The 15,816-nt window shown below is 37.9% G+C and overlaps 1 protein-coding gene across 4 annotated transcripts in view; it reads right to left on the reverse strand.

Moving 5' to 3' along the window:
* Positions 1-2,467: 2,467 nt before the first annotated feature.
* The window catches only part of ADGRL2 (adhesion G protein-coupled receptor L2), a 250,269-nt gene continuing 236,920 nt past the window's right edge, over positions 2,468-15,816 (reverse strand). For 2 of the 4 annotated variants that reach the window (XM_084852115.1, XM_084852114.1), the window contains 4 exons: positions 13,700-13,828; positions 12,035-12,131; positions 8,139-8,267; positions 2,474-4,591 (listed from right to left, as the gene is read on the reverse strand). In XM_084852115.1, coding sequence (XP_084708241.1) covers positions 3,837-4,591; positions 8,139-8,267; positions 12,035-12,131; positions 13,700-13,828 — 1,110 coding nt within the window. In that variant the 3' untranslated portion in view covers positions 2,474-3,836. Of the gene's footprint in view, positions 4,592-8,138; positions 8,268-12,034; positions 12,132-13,699; positions 13,829-15,816 lie in introns of all 4 variants that reach the window. The other 2 variants (XM_084852117.1, XM_084852116.1) reach the window with 1 other exon arrangement.

Here is a 15,816-nt window from a genome sequence, read left to right on the forward strand (position 1 = left end):
CATTCATTGTGCTATTGTAAGAGGGTTGTGAGAAATCTAGAAAGGCCCTGAGTATTTTGAGATGGCATACTAATTGTACATTTCTTCATCACAATAAGGAAGGCAAGAAGCATATTCAGTTACAGAGTTATCATAAACAATCAATGAATAATAGAACATTAAATAAGTGAACAGTAAATGAACAGTCTGTGAATTAAATATGCCTGTAAATTCCATTTCGTCTTATCTGTTTCCATGACTTTTCTGCTCTTCTTCACGTTTCTTGTTGTTCTAGCTTCTAGCAGGGATCAGTTTTACTTGTATGATATCATGTATACCGATATTTTTTTCTACATAATTAACAGCAACAACAGCAACGAGATATAATGGCTAAGAAAAGGAATGTATAATTCTCAAGCTTTCATTACCCTAACATACGAAGTTGGAGCCAAATTTAAAGGTAGACAGATTGAAATCAGTGGGAGTTAAGTTAGTCATGGAAATTCATGGGACTTTTTTTAAGTATGCCTAAGTCTGGATCCAACCCATACTTTTTATTTGTCAGTCAGAATGAACTGGAACTAATGTAGTGGCAGTGAAAATTCAGCGTGAGAGTGTTTTTCTTCTGTAGACTCCTAGAAACTAGTTGTATCTGGTACAGTACAGTTTATTTAGTTTGTTCTTTACTTGTTCTTTGCTCTTCCCCAAAATCTCAGAGCACCTTATGTGCAGTCTCTGGGCGTTCATTTCAGGCAGTTTACAGAGGCAAATCTGTTAACTGCATCATGTGCCTCTACAACATTATGTGGGCACACTAAAGATATACAGTATGTGCTACTAACCACATTCCTTACATACCAAAATATGTCAAAACATGGTAACCCTAGGTGGGATCTACAGGATAAATTTATAATAATGAAGGAAAAACTTTGACAACTGTTGATTTTTCCAATGAAAATCTTCACAAGACGCTTCAGCTAAATGCTAATAGAAGCACAGAGCTCACATGATGGTGGGGTGCTCCATATAACCCATGGGCAATTATAATATTAATTTAATTAAAGATAGATGGCTATGTCTTAATTGTAGCTTATAAAACATACTCATTGTGGTTTAGTCCATACAGCCACTCAAGACTTTTGATGAGGTTGTAGAGGAATATCCATTTTAAAAGGAGGCAGATGAGGAAAAAAGAAAAACCAAACTACAGAGGCAGCATGAGGCCAGCCGCAAAGGAGCACAAAGGGATAGGACCACTGATAGCAGCCAATATAGTGCAAACTACATTAGCTACATCCCCTACCCTCTTATCACCTAGTGCTGGTAGCTGGTTTATTCAAAGACCCTATCTCCTGCTACATACTGCTCAGCAGTGGGGAACAACAGTTTGACTGTACTTGCTATCCTGACTGCTAGTGGCTGTGTCCATATCAGAATGCATATGGAGCTCTGGACGGAGTAATCTGGTATAACACCTAGCTCACAATAAACCTCCATGTACATTTAACAGTCCTTCCTAAATTATATATAGTAGCAAAGAAATCGGCTATGGAAGCCTCCTTTAAAAGAAATACCAATTATCATCATGTAAAGGCCACTGGGAACTTTGGCTATGCAAGTCTCATTCAATTCAAAGTCCTTCCATAGAATCTCTTAGTGAATTATACCCAACAGCCTTAATAGGAAAGGAAAATGTTGTCAGGATTTGTCAGGGCAGCTGGTTTTATCAAACCACAGCACCAATAACAAAAAGGGGTGGGGATTCAACAATTTAGCAGCAAGAGAGAAAAATCAGTATCTTACAAACCCAAACTACTGTAAATGAAAACTGGAATCTGGAGTGCTCTATAGACAAAATTATATGGAGGAATGAACAGATAGTTCCAAAATAGTACATCTAAAATTAAATCCTGCTTCTGCTGGTGACACATTATGAAGCTTTGGGCAAAGCATCAGCTTCCTGCCTCGATTCCCCATCTGCTAATAGTAGTAATAACAGTAACGCTAATTAGCATATCACAAAGGAGTGCTGTGATTTACCATCTTTGCAAAGGCCTTGAATATTCACGGCACTTCTATAAATGCAGCAGTATTAGTGTTTTTTTCCCTGTGACAAGAGCTTATCTTTATTGCTAATTATAGCCATATAATTACAGTTGCCCGAAATATGACTGCACAGTTTGCAACCTTTTTTATTTTTAATAAATCAGATTCCTATTTGAATTTTAAAAATCTGTTATGTAAATGGAGGAGACTGCTGCACACTTTTGTAACAGAGCTCGTGTTTCTGATCTTGATCATATGTGACTACGACTAGAATATCAAGTAGCAGCAATGACCTCTATTCAATAGAGATATATAGGCAGCTCCTACTCTAGTTTTATCTAGTCTAAATTGAGAACAGTAAGGGAGTGATCCTAAGAAGAATTTAGCCAGCTCACACAGTAAATAATCGGGCTTATGAGTCATATGTAAGAAAGCGCATTTTACCTATTTGGAAAAAAATTCACATTTATTTACTGTCAAACAGGTGTTAAACTTTACATTGGATATTAGTGATGGGCTCATTATTAACAGGTTTACACAAAGGGATTGGAGAAAAAAGCAAAAAAAATCTGAAACAATGTACATTTAATTAGATCTTTTATCATAAAATAAATTAATTACTAAATATAGGCAGAAGGAGTATGGAAGAGTAATATTTATGTTTTCTCTTAGCTTAAAAAGGTCACGCACCTTTAATTCACTAGTATGTCTGAGAGTAATATCTTGGGCCTTCCTTTGGCCCCTCCCCTTCCTCTCTGCCTCCCCCTCCCCCCAAGTTAAAGAATGAAAAGGGACTGATTTATAACCTGCTATAGTTTTTTTAAACCAAATATGTGCAAGGCATGGCATTAACTGGCGTCTAAGAGACTTCAGAAAATATGTTATTTTGGCAATAAGAAGTTTAAAACATAAGAAGAAATACTAATGTCAAAGCAGAACACTGTTTACAGTGAAAAAGAAGTGAAAATGGATAGAACTTGCATTTTAAACATATTATCGTACTACGAACCAAGTGTAAGAAAAAACAGCTTGTAGCATATGTGCAACCAAGAGCGTTTCACAATATTTTCTTCAAACTCTTTAAAATTATTTTAATGACAATTATATTTCCGTTTGGACACAAATGTATTTATTTATTTATTTACCCTAGCAATAGAACAAAATATAATTTCTTTAGCCATTTTTTTCATGAGAACAGTTCATTGTACAGTTGAGGAAATATATGAAATAAGGCCTGTGGCTTGATTGCTAGTGGTTAGACATGTTTTCAATCTTTGCCGTAATGGAAAAGATTTGCAGTGAACTGCAAACTGATGCAGAATCTCTCTCCTGCTTTTGCAAGTCTTGTCAGGAATAGTAAGGTACAGTAAATTTTTCCCACAGGATTTTAGTGCCTACGTCTTGTATATAATACAATGCAGGCCTACAAAAATGATGCAGCCATATTTACAAATTTAGTTCACAAACTGCTGCAGTAAAATGGCTGGAACGCCGTGTGTGTGTGTGTGAGTGTGTGTGTGTGTGTATTTCACAATCTCTTTTATGTCAGCAGCAAGATATCTTAAAATACCTTGATGGTATCTCTTTTTTTTTCTTTGTAACAAATAATTCTTTTAGTATACTCTGTGTATATACAAAGCTTTGTTTTATAAAAATTCACAGAACTGCAAGGTCCAGTCATCTCCTTTACATGGGAGAAACCACAGGGACAACAGAATTGTCACTTCAAGCAGATATGAAGGAGCCTGCAGGGGGCCAATTAAGTCTGTTTAATACTTGCATGTGGCCTTCAGTATTCCTTTGCTACACTATTAAAGGCTTGTCACTAGTTGCATTTGTCCTTCCCTAACGTCCCCTTCTGGAATACATCCTTCCTTGTTAATGGGAATTATATAGCCATCGCTATTGCCCCTGCTGATTTGATAGTACATCTGAAGCTGATGGCCAGCTCCAAGATTTGGCATGCTTTTGTAGTAAATGTCCTCATTCTCACTCCTCCGGGAGGGAGAGAGGTCTTCTTCAATGTCAGGACTGCTCTCTGGGTAAGGAGAGTCTCTGAGGTTGGGCATGCTTGTGTAAAGGGAGTCTCTGTTGGGAGATTGGAGGTGGTCTTCAACCTCAGCTGTCAGCTGGGACACATAGCTGTCTGTTCCTTCAGTCTTCACTTTCTTCTGTGGCTGGTACAGAAGGGAGTGAGTCCGTTGGGGAATCAGAGGGGCCTCAAGTTCCTTTTGGTGCAGCTCCAGGCCTGGATTATCACTGTGCATTAAAGATGAAGCATCTGCTACAATGGCGTCATCTTCGCTACTGCTCCCGCCGATCACAGCTTTGATTGGTAATGTGCGCTCTAGGTTATGGTTCTTGTTGCTGCCCCGCAGGTTGTTGTGCACTAATTCTGAAATGATCATTTTTTCAAATGCAGTATCATTCAGGCTCAGTCCACAGTCTACAACTTGCACACTGTCATTATAGTCTCCATTGCGCAAAGAGTAGCTGTTGTTGAAATTACCATTTAGCGGTAGAGTATCCATGGCACTTGTATCCCTGGCATTGTTCAGTGAATGTCCTGCAACAGAAAAGGGACATCCCTGGGTTACTGTCTACACTGGAGCTAATGTTCTTATTATATAAAGTTTTTTAATGTAGTTCAGGACAAAGTTGTAATTGGAAGTAAGACTTGAGAAACGTTAGGGTGATTGGACATTCCCAACGGTAAAGAGTTACACACTTTATAGAAGAGAGAGAGAATTTTATAAAGTAATTCTGCTATTCCGTGGAGCTTCAATGGTACTTTAAATTGGAAATTTGAAAGCAAATGTAAAGGTTCTCATGTAATAATTTAGCGCCCAGTTCTACAACTCTTCCCACAAGGTAGAGGAAAGTCACTCCATGCCCTTGCATATGTAATGCAAAGCAATTCATTTATAAACATTTATATTTTAAATATAATACCATGATTCAGGAAAAATAAAATCAACAGAATTTGTCCTAAACAACACTAAATTAAAAAGAAGAAAAAGGAATCAGGTCACATACAAAACAGAAGGTAAATGTGTAACAATAAACCCACATAATTGGCAAGCAACTACTTTAATATAGCATTTCTAACATTTCCTTTTGTGTGTGTGTTTTTTATCTGAAGATGGAATAAAGAAAAGAATGAAAAAAATGGACAAGTACAGAGATTTCATGTTAAGCACAGACAGCCGCCTCTCACACTAAACGGGACTTAAGGCCCACAAGCACCATCCAACAACACGGAAGACAGCAGGTGGAATGACTCACTTTGGACAACTCACATCATGTCTGTCTGCTCAGGCTATCTGGCCTAAGAGTAGCTGATATATAAAAGAAAGTAAAATGATTTATTGTAACATGATGAAGAATTTCTGAGCTTCTCAGCAACTTAGTCAGAGCAAGGGTTCAGCAAATTAGATTATTAGCAATAACAGCTTTTCCCCACTTTAATGTGATTTGTTTTAGGGGGGGTTGCATTTAATATTCTCTCTGCCAGCAATGGCCCCAGGCTTCAGAAGGTCAAGGTTCGCCTGCAGCCCTGCAGCCTGCATCAGTCACAGTGACAGCACTGAATGAACCAGCATAGTCTATTTAAAGTTAGGCCCACAGACACCATGGGCATATGGAAGTCAAAAGCAGAAATGTTAGGGATTTCTCTAAGCAATGGGTCACAAAAATTAACCAAAGAAGAAATATTAGCTGTGGAATGGGAGGAGATTATCAGCCAGGGCTGACAACTTTCAACTACTGGAGAAATGGAGAAATTGGATACATCTGCTGGAAAGATGGAAAGAAGTTTAAGAAAGAAAACAAAACTTGAATTTTATGGTGACATGCTCTTTTTCTAGAGATAAAGTAACTTATTTTCTAGAGACACAAAGACATGTAAACTAAGACATCACATTGCTTCCCAGGCAAAGAAGAAAAAGAAAGCTTTGAAAGAAACTGAATGGCATGTATCATGGGAAGTTAGATGATTTGTTAGTGAACTCCTGGAAGAATAACTTTTATCATTCTAGAGCAATGTTTGGAAAAATTAGGAAAGAATGAGATACTATTGTTGGAATGACACTGATCACTGTGAGGCTGCTGCATTATATGCAAGGCTTGGAGTAGTTATAGAAAAAGAAAAATTTGTGAGTATGTATAAAATGTTTCCTGTTTTACTTTCAGCCTGCACTTAAAGCTGCAGCTTAACTAAGAAAATTCAAAGATGCTTCTATAAAGATAGAAAGATTGGGTTGATGCCCCGAGGAGATTTTTTTTTTTTTTTAGTGTCAGAATACTAATTTTGAAGTGAAATAGCTGCAGTTACTCTTGTATTGTGTTGTTCCAGCCATTCATGTGTACTGAATTAGTTAAAAGGGTGGCAATGCTTTGAAAAGCCTTTCTAGGCTTTGATTAAACAACTTTTGTAGCTGGGTAATTTCATATATGTTCCTAGATCTTTCTTGCAAAAGCTTTATCCATATGGAACATATGGCATTCATAAGAGAAAGCAAATGCATAGGCCACATGCCAGTATTAATTTTCCCTATGAAGGCATTCTCTCTCTCTTTAATAATCTAATTCTTTATCCTCTATTAAAGAGATACTGAAGCATATTTAATAATCCAAAATGAATTTTCTGTGATATACTGCAGAGTTAAGCACACTCGAATGTACTTCAACCAGGTTTAAAGAGGCAAGTTTAGTTGCCCATGATCAGGTAATTCACTTGAAGTCTTTCATAGCCTGTAGCAAGATTACTGTGGGAACGTGGAAATGTTAAGTCAATTATTAGGCATTTCTGCTCAACAGTGCTCTGGTTTTACGCAGCAAATTATTTCAGCATTGGATATCATCAATTACCAATAGGGTTTGCTACAGACATCTTGTGATTGGGGGGGGGGGTTCTCCCCCAAATCAGTACGCATGTACTGTTGGAGCGTGGAAAGATTTCATTTGCAAATTGTGAACCACTTGCCCGCTGAGTCTACTTCATGACTGCTAGTTATGTTTTAATTGTGCCCATTAAAAATCATGCTGAAAAAATTTACATTTGATAGGCAAAGTTAAGTTTTACTCCCATACTTGTCTCTCTGTAGGTTGCTAGAGGAAAGCATAAGGAAAGTAAGAAAACACGAGAATGAACATAGAAACTGCAGTTCAGTTTTAAAAATAAGGAAATCCGACATGTAACAACAGTTTTTGTAAAACACAGTACAAAATGCTTAACACAGAATTTCAGTTAAATTAGAGGCTGGTACATGTAATAGCTTATTCCACTAATAACGAATAAAGATGCATTAATTTTTCAATTGTCTCACTAGTTAAGAAAAGCAGTTGGATAGCATAGTAACAAAAGTGAGGTTAGTATAAAAGCCCTGGCATCCTGATGCTGGTGTGTCTGCCTGCAGCACTGAATTAATGTTCCTGAAACTGAATAATGCATCACAGCAATGTCAAGTTAGGAGACAACTGCTCGTAGCTCAGCAGAAGGGACCCCTATCCTAAGCATTTAGTTGCTGATGCAGCAAAGAATCTTAGGATCAAGCTATACATCCCACACAACTATACTCTTCTAATCCTAGCCACCATCTCAAGACTTTCCTAAAGAAAAAAAAGCTCCTATAAAGCTGCACTATACTATAGTTTGCCTCTAAATATGGCTCCAGTTGCAGTTTCCCACACCAGGGCAGTACAGATGTCAAGATGCCTTGTGCGGGTTTAATTGTCTATTCAACTCTGTAAGCAGATTGTTCTCAGCAAGCTTTTGATTAATTTTATATTGCATAGACATGATACCTCTAAGTGATATATATCTTGAAGATGGGCTCTCGGACCATGGGGTGTCAGTCCTGTAATAGTATATTAAGATTTATGCCACCTGTGTTAAAAACATGGATGATTATTGGCAAATACTATTATGGCAAAGGCATTATCACTATAATATAGTGCAGTTTTACAAGCCTGGCATTATCAGCAGTACTTCTTGAGTGAGAGGAATTCTGAAGTCAATTCTAGGTCTCCAACTAAATTAAGAGAAGGGGCTCTGAGCAAAATATCATTAAGAAACAAATGCAAAATCAATATATCCCAAAGTGTGGGCACACCTGGTGAGTTAAACACAGGAGCTGAAGGGGCATTACATACAACGGTTTCAGCGAGCAATGTGTTATAAGGATTGTTAGTGCCGTGTGGTCGAAGAAGAGGGTTTGTTAGTAGGTAATTGCCAGTCATTCCTAAAGCAAAGAAACAGAAAGAGAGACATCAGCTCTTTAATTTGATTCTGACAGTTCCAATAAAGTATATTTTTTAAATTTCATCATGAGTTGTCAAATTTAATTCAGCTGAACATTTCTGAATGTATTTGAACTACTAATTTGAAGGAAGAGAGTGAAAATGTAGTTAGATTTCAGTAATTCACAGGTGCTGGCCAAATCCCCAAAGTAAACACCTGCTGAGAATGACATTTGCTAATTTATACAAAATCGCTGTTAAAACAAGAATAGCAATTAAATACAGAGACCAATGTTCTATTTCGAGATGTTACAGCTTAATGTTTGTAACCTTAAGCATGAGTAGGTACCAGAATAGAAAAATCAAAATTGTGTTAATTCGGAGGCACTGGACAATCTCTGATGAAAACATTCAAGGTTTATTACGAGCTTAACTAAAAACGAGCAAGTAAAAACAACGTCTCCAGCCAAAGGTAAGTGATGCCAAGCTGCAGGAAGCCTATCTTATTATATGCAAAAGAGCACATGCTGAAAGGGCAGCGGGAACACGGGGGGTTGAAGGTAAATCATTTATATATTCATACACGACAAACGGATTCATGCTGCAATGCTATCTGTGAGGATTTTTAAAGTCAATTATCTTTAAGTTATGTCTGTTCTCTCTGTAACAATAATCTTAAATGAATACATTGAAGGCTAGAACAAACAGCTATTTCTGAAATTTCAATCCTAATGCATCAACACTTTTGGATAAGCCTCTAAAGAAGCAGACAAAGTTTCAAAATAATTTGTTATAAAGTAGGCATTTGAAAACCCACACTGATCCTGGGCCTCTTAAATTAATACAGTTGTCGGAGGAGATAAAATTATCCTACAGTCTTTATGGACACACAATACATCATATAAGAGCTAGGTGAAAATGCTGCTCTATTGAACAGTATGACAGTGCATAGGGGAGAGGCTGATGTTGTCTGAATATATTACTTGTCCAGAATGAGATACAGAGCGGTCTAAAAATTTACATACAAAATTTAAATTGATTAGGTTCTCATTGTGGGAATAGAAGCAGATATTACATTTTAAATATTAATGCCTTTATCACTACTCAAAATATTATTACTGTAGGTAGCAAAAATCCTGGAGTTCAGGGAATTGCTTTACTGACAGATTATGTTAATCTTATTTTGTGTTTGGTTTCATTTATTTGATTTTCACAGATTTTTTAAAAGATGCAATCTAAATACAAGAAAGGGCAATTCAAACTATCTTCCACTAAACTGTTCATAGCAAACTTTCGACTGCATGGTAATTTTCAGCTAATTGACATAATTTATGATAGCTCTATGCTTGGCCTACATTTGCTACCTCTGCTTTACTTCTTGCATTGTGGTAGAGAGTACAGTGATTCTCCAACTCTGCAAGATGTGATCCTTTTTATTAAAAATGTAGTACTGGCTCCCTAGAAGTATGGAGCACATTTAATTGAGAAACCCTCACTGAAATTAGTGGGTGTGGTACAAGTTTGAAATGGAACCTGCCTTTTCTGTTAGACTGTGTCCAACTAGCTAGCACAACACAGGGTATGAATTACTGGCAGTACAACGAGTCTGTTTCTGTTTGGTAACATAGAAAGAAGTGCTATGAATTCTAATGACAACAAATTCTCTCTTACAACCTGTGCAGATGTTACTTGCCAGGAAGAAATGCCAACCTGTGAGGAGTCTCAGATGCTCTCATGTGCTTCTCCCACCTCTTCACGTAGGATGAAGGAAATATCTAAGCTTGGTTGTACCATATTTATTTGAATGCAACAGCTTCCTGCTTTCTACCCCCAGCAGAAGGAATGGGGGGATTTTTTAATGCCGCAAGGGAGATGTAAATAAACATGGTAGAGCCTAGATAAGACTTTATGTATTTCCCAGGGGGAGTGTGGGAGAACTTGAGACTGTGATTGGCTGGAGATTTAAATCTGTTCAGGTCCCTATTTGCTAGCAGTGTTTCCACTTCATGAGAAAAGTAGTGGTTGGTTCGCTGAGTTTAACTGAACTGATATGCCTGGCATCAGGTAGAAATTGGGAAAGGAACAGATAGGGCATTGGGTTTAGATGGGGGAGATCCATATTCCCCATTAGGGGTACTACATACACAAGGAAAACATCTGTGTGTATGCCATAGGAAGGTGCAAACAACTGGAATTTCCTTGTGGTGTGTACTAGTATCATAGATGCATTCAAACACAACTATAATTTTTGACAGGTACATATTAGAAACAAAGTACAAAGAAGCTGTTAGTCATTAAATTTAGTAGGCAGCCTTGAGCAAGTCACTACCTCTCAGCCTAACTGACCTCACCACATTATTCTAGGTTTAAGTTAGAAATGGTTTATAAACCCTTTTGTATACAGTGCTACAGAAATGTTGATTAGTAAAGGTTAAGTGTGTATATACCATTTGCATCTCAGTCCTAATGTGTGTTGCACACGTTAAGATCTTGTGAATGTGGGGGTTCCCAATCACTTCAGTAGGGGACAACTATTCAAGAATATTTGCTTCTTATATGCAGACCTGCTCTCTTCCCATTAAATCAATGGAAAACCCTTGTGATTGTGGGTGTTTTGTTACATATTGGAGTTCCTGCTGAGGCTAGCGATAGTGATTTAAACCCATCTAGCTTACCCTTGTCTGCTTATGATTGCTTCAGGAACTGATACCTAGCTTGCAACTGATCCACCACCATATCTGCCTTGCAATGTTGTTGTAATCCTGTTCATAGCTATGCTGTTTTGCAATTTTTTTCCATTGTAGCAAACTATCTTTGGATCAAGCCATTAATATGGCAATATTTTAAATGAAAATTCTAGCACTAAAAGCACTACCTTTTGTGTTATTACAACTGACAGGAGGGTCCCCAGTCTCATAAATTGAATTTGAACGAAATAAGTGATATTGCAGCTATTGTATTTTAAAGGAAAGCGTTGTCTATTAATATTAATATTCTCTAGCAAAAAAAAGATCCAGCAGGGAGGGTGGTGAGAAAGTTTGGTTCTCTTTACTGCTGGAGATGGCAGGCTGGCCTTCACCATCATTTAGTACACCTACATGAAGAGGTTTGAAGGCTTGTGATCATTCAATTCAAGTTAAAGTGATAAAACTGTGACCAGAGGACTTAAATGTAGTCTGTGGCTGTCAGGTTTTTTTTTCCTCCGGAGGCTGTCATGTGGCAGACAAATGCTCCACATTATAAACATGATCAAAACTATACTGAAAAAAAAAACCATATTTGCAGATGTCTTTTGTGTAGAGCTGATGTCAATTTGATTTCACAGGCAAAATGTCTGCGTATGGAAATCTAATGCATTTAAAATGTTACTGCGCTGGTAGTTCTGTTTCAGTTTTAGACTACAAAGGTTAGCAAAGGTTTAAAAATATGTTCTTGCTTTTAAGTTAAATTATTGATGAGACTTATTTAAATACACTTTCCATGAATAAGAATGTCAGCTTCTATCCTGAGCAAGGAAAATGAAGAAACCACGTTTTAAATGTGTTCAAGACAGAGCTGAACTATTATTTTATACATTTATTCTGAACGGTCTATGTATATATGCATCTGTTTCCATTCTGATACTCGGATCTTCAGCCTACCTATCCCAGAGCACATCTGCTTATTTGGTTTAATTACCACAACCCAAGTCCTCTAAATTCTTATTTGACAAATACTGTCTTAAAAAAGAAAGAAAAAAGGTAAGAGTGAAATGTATTCAATAACTGACCTTGATTAAGTGTTGAAGTGCTATTGATATCACCTGAGATAAAGGAAGATTCAGATTGTTTTCTCACAGTGTCATTCCACATCCTTCTTATTCGGCTCTGTTAACATAAAGGAAATTGGGCATAACTATCACATCTCAAATTGCAACAGGAAACATTTTGCTACCTTTAGACTACAACTCTATGCACATTTATCTTGGAGTAAGCCCCACTGAGAGTCCCCTGGACTGCAAGGAGGTCAAATCAGCCAATCCTAAAGGAAATCAACCCTGACTGCTCATTGGAAGGACAGATACTGAAGCTGAAGCTCAAATATTTTGGCCACCTAATGCGAAGAGAAAAGTCACTGGAAAAGACCTTGATGCTGGGAAAGATTGAAGGCAAAAGGAGAAGGGGACAGCAGAGGATGAGATGGCTAGATAGCATCACCGATGCAATGAATATGGACCTGAGCATGCTCCGGGAGAGAGCGCAGGACAGGAAGGCCTGGCGTGCTATGGTCCATGGGGTCATGAAGAGTCGGACATGACTGAATGACTGAACAACAACAAAGCCCCACTGAACATAGTGGAACTCACTTCCAAGTAAAGATGCATAGGATTGCGCTGCTCATCTCCATTTTGTGTAGCATTTGTCATGTATGTTATTATGCCTGGAGTACTGGAGATGTGCAGGGACCAGGTTGTGGTGTGCTTCATTTCGGACTAGCCTCTGGCTCATGGTGGCCATTTAGGAAGTCGGTTGGCTTATGCTGCTAAGCTTCCTGCTCTCCAGCCTGACCAGCTGGTGCTAGGCAGGAGCTGATAATCCTATGCTCAAGAGGGAAGTGATATGCTCACTTATTAAAGATCCTCTAACCAATGCTCTTTATTATTACTTCACATGTTCCAGAGCTGAGCTGTTGGGATCCTAACCTCTTGTGAGCCCTAGTTTAAGTTACGCTCTAGATGAGACTTTGTAGGGCTACAGCATTTTGATATAGGAAACAGACACGACTGCGGGGGGGGGGGGAGCTGTGGTGGCCATGCCCCACCCTCAGTCTCAACCTTCTGGTGGTTGCTCTCTTAGCTACCTGAAAAAAATATATTTAATACAAAGTAAATGTCTGGACTCTTTCATGGAAGGATAAATTCTATTTAAATAGGATGATGCCACTGATGACACAACAGTCCAATCAAGCTACTCCTCATACTATCCTACCCTACTTGTAGCCTTGCTATGCATAAGGAGAACTTTCAGAAAAAAAGATGTCTTTGTAATGTCAAGCCAGATGTGGAACATACATTTCGAAAACCTCCCTGAAACTGGTTTATTAGAGGTCTGTTTCAGGCTCATAGCTGACTATTCATGTTATAAATATGCATATCCCTCAGCCATTCTGCCATTCTCTAGCCACAAGTGTGAAGTAGCTCTAAATCTGCATGTGGACTAGTAGATTAAAAACAGCATAATCATCAACAACAATTAAAACTATCACCATCAATCCCAAACTTGGAGGAATGGTGAGAATCATGTCCAGAATATAAAAAGCATACAATTGTCATCAAGACTGTTACAATGAGAACACAATTAGTGCATCTGAATGGAACGCATCTCAGCGGGCTTTTTATAAGCAAGGTTAATTAAAAGATGCTGTCATTAAAAAGTACTGTCAAAATTTTTGTTACCTGAGTGCCAGAGGAATAGCGAGCACTAGTTCTTGTAGTAGATGCTTTTACTGAACTGTGAGGGCTCTCTGTTGGTAATCCTCCACAACAATATGAATGTCTCAAGCACTTGCCATACTCTTTACGTACCTGTACATGAAAGACAGTGCTCATAAACATAGACATTCATGTTTTCATTTAAAAAATAGATTACTGCTCAGTGCTCTGAAGTACAGACCATGGCCCTTTGGAATTGAAACAAGTTTAGATTTCCAATTAAATAAATATAAAAAGTGTAACTTAAATTATTGTTCCGTTCCCAACAACTAGTGTGCTCCAGTCCAGTAAATAAGCATGGTTTCAAATTTTTAACTAGCCCTGTATGTTTCCAACACATTCCCAAGCTACAGACTGGAGGGGAAAAAAATATTTGTAGCTGTAAATGCATACAAGTTTGTTGTAATAAAAAATGACTTATTTTTGAGTAACAAATTCATAGGTATGTCTCCTATACTTCACTATGTCCTGATTACAATCAAATACCAATAATATCTAGTGTGTACTACACAAAGTATTCTTGTCTACTGATACATTGATGACTGTTCTAAGTAATGTGATCATACAACAGGATATTAAAAGTCAAGACTGGATGTAATGACTGCAAATAGCCTTCCTAACTCTAAGAAAGGAAGTTTTAAGAGGACTGAAATCTGAACTTAGCTTTGGTTTAGGTCACTAATCAAAGTTTGGAAACTTTAAAAACAGTTATTCATACAGTAAGTTTTGTCCATATCATACATGCTTTATCTATATATAAGTTCTTCCAGCCCATTTCTTGGTTCTGTTCCAGCGTACACTTACATGGAAGAAGAGAAGTATAGTGGAAAGCGTGGAAGGCTCTGTCTCTACTCCCTAGGCTGCAGCTACTATATCTATCCCCTGAACAACTAGGCCCAGCCCCAATCTCCCCTCAACCCAGCAGTCACACAATGGATATTAGCCAGGGAAAGAAGGATAGCTCTCTCCCATCCTTAACTGGATGAAGGTCATCCTGAAAGGGAGACCAAAGTACACCATCATGGAATTAATTATGGTGAAGGATGGTATAAACGATTATTCTTTCCCCTTTTATCTTCCTAGCTGGGCTTGGGGAGCTGGAGGGTAAAGTAATTCATAAACTAAATGTGCCCCATGACTTGCTTTGTGGTGCATACTCACTGTAGCTTGGTACTCTGACTAGGTTGTTATTCCCCATGTATCTCACTGTACATTGCAAATAATTTTAGACTTACTGTGCTATACACTCTTCACTGCTTGATGGGAACCAGCCTGAGCCAAGCACCTGTAAGAACCTGCCCAGGTGTTGAGGTCTTCTGGAGAGGCCCTTCTTTCTGTCCCATCAAACATCTGGTGTAGGTTCAATGGGAACCTGACAAAGGGCCTTCTCAGCGGCTGTGCCTACAGACTTTGCAATTGTTTAGGAAGAGCCTTCACATTGCTAGCCTGCACCAGTAAGCAAAACACTTTTTCATTTAAGCAGGCATTTGTCCTATAAATCTGATTTGTTTTCTCTGCTGCTCTTGTGTTTTAACCTGCATTTTAATTTAACCATATTTTAATTGGCTGCTATTTGTATAAACTATCATTTGATTTTTAGATGGATTTATATTGTTTCCCATGTTACTTTTTAAATTGTGGATGTTACTGTTGTCAGCTGCCCTGGGCATATTTTATGAAAAGATGAGAACAAATATAATGAATAGATTAATAAACTAATAAATACTGTTGGCTTCCCAAGTGAAGTGAAAGCAATGAACTTAACTGGGTGCCATAGTTATAGTGACCTGAAATATTAACTCTGCCTCAATTGTGTATAGCTGACTGGAAATACTGGTCCTTTTAATGGCAGTCACTTTGTTAATAGCTTTTACACATACAAAATAACTTATTGCTGGTGTGTATCTGCATTGAATATGTATTGACAGGTTACAAACTTGGACTTATTTACATGGGAATAGGGTTACTGATTTCAAGAGAACATACTTGTGATTGAGCTTATTTGGGATTCCAGGTACAATATCAAGATGAATCTCAATGTTGAACGTGGTTAAGTTCACAAAAATGTAAAGCCCTATCCT

This window comes from Heloderma suspectum, chromosome 4 (assembly GCF_057233095.1).
Source record: "Heloderma suspectum isolate Gila_16-S chromosome 4, 16-S_ref, whole genome shotgun sequence".
In the NCBI taxonomy this organism is placed as follows: domain Eukaryota; kingdom Metazoa; phylum Chordata; class Lepidosauria; order Squamata; family Helodermatidae; genus Heloderma; species Heloderma suspectum.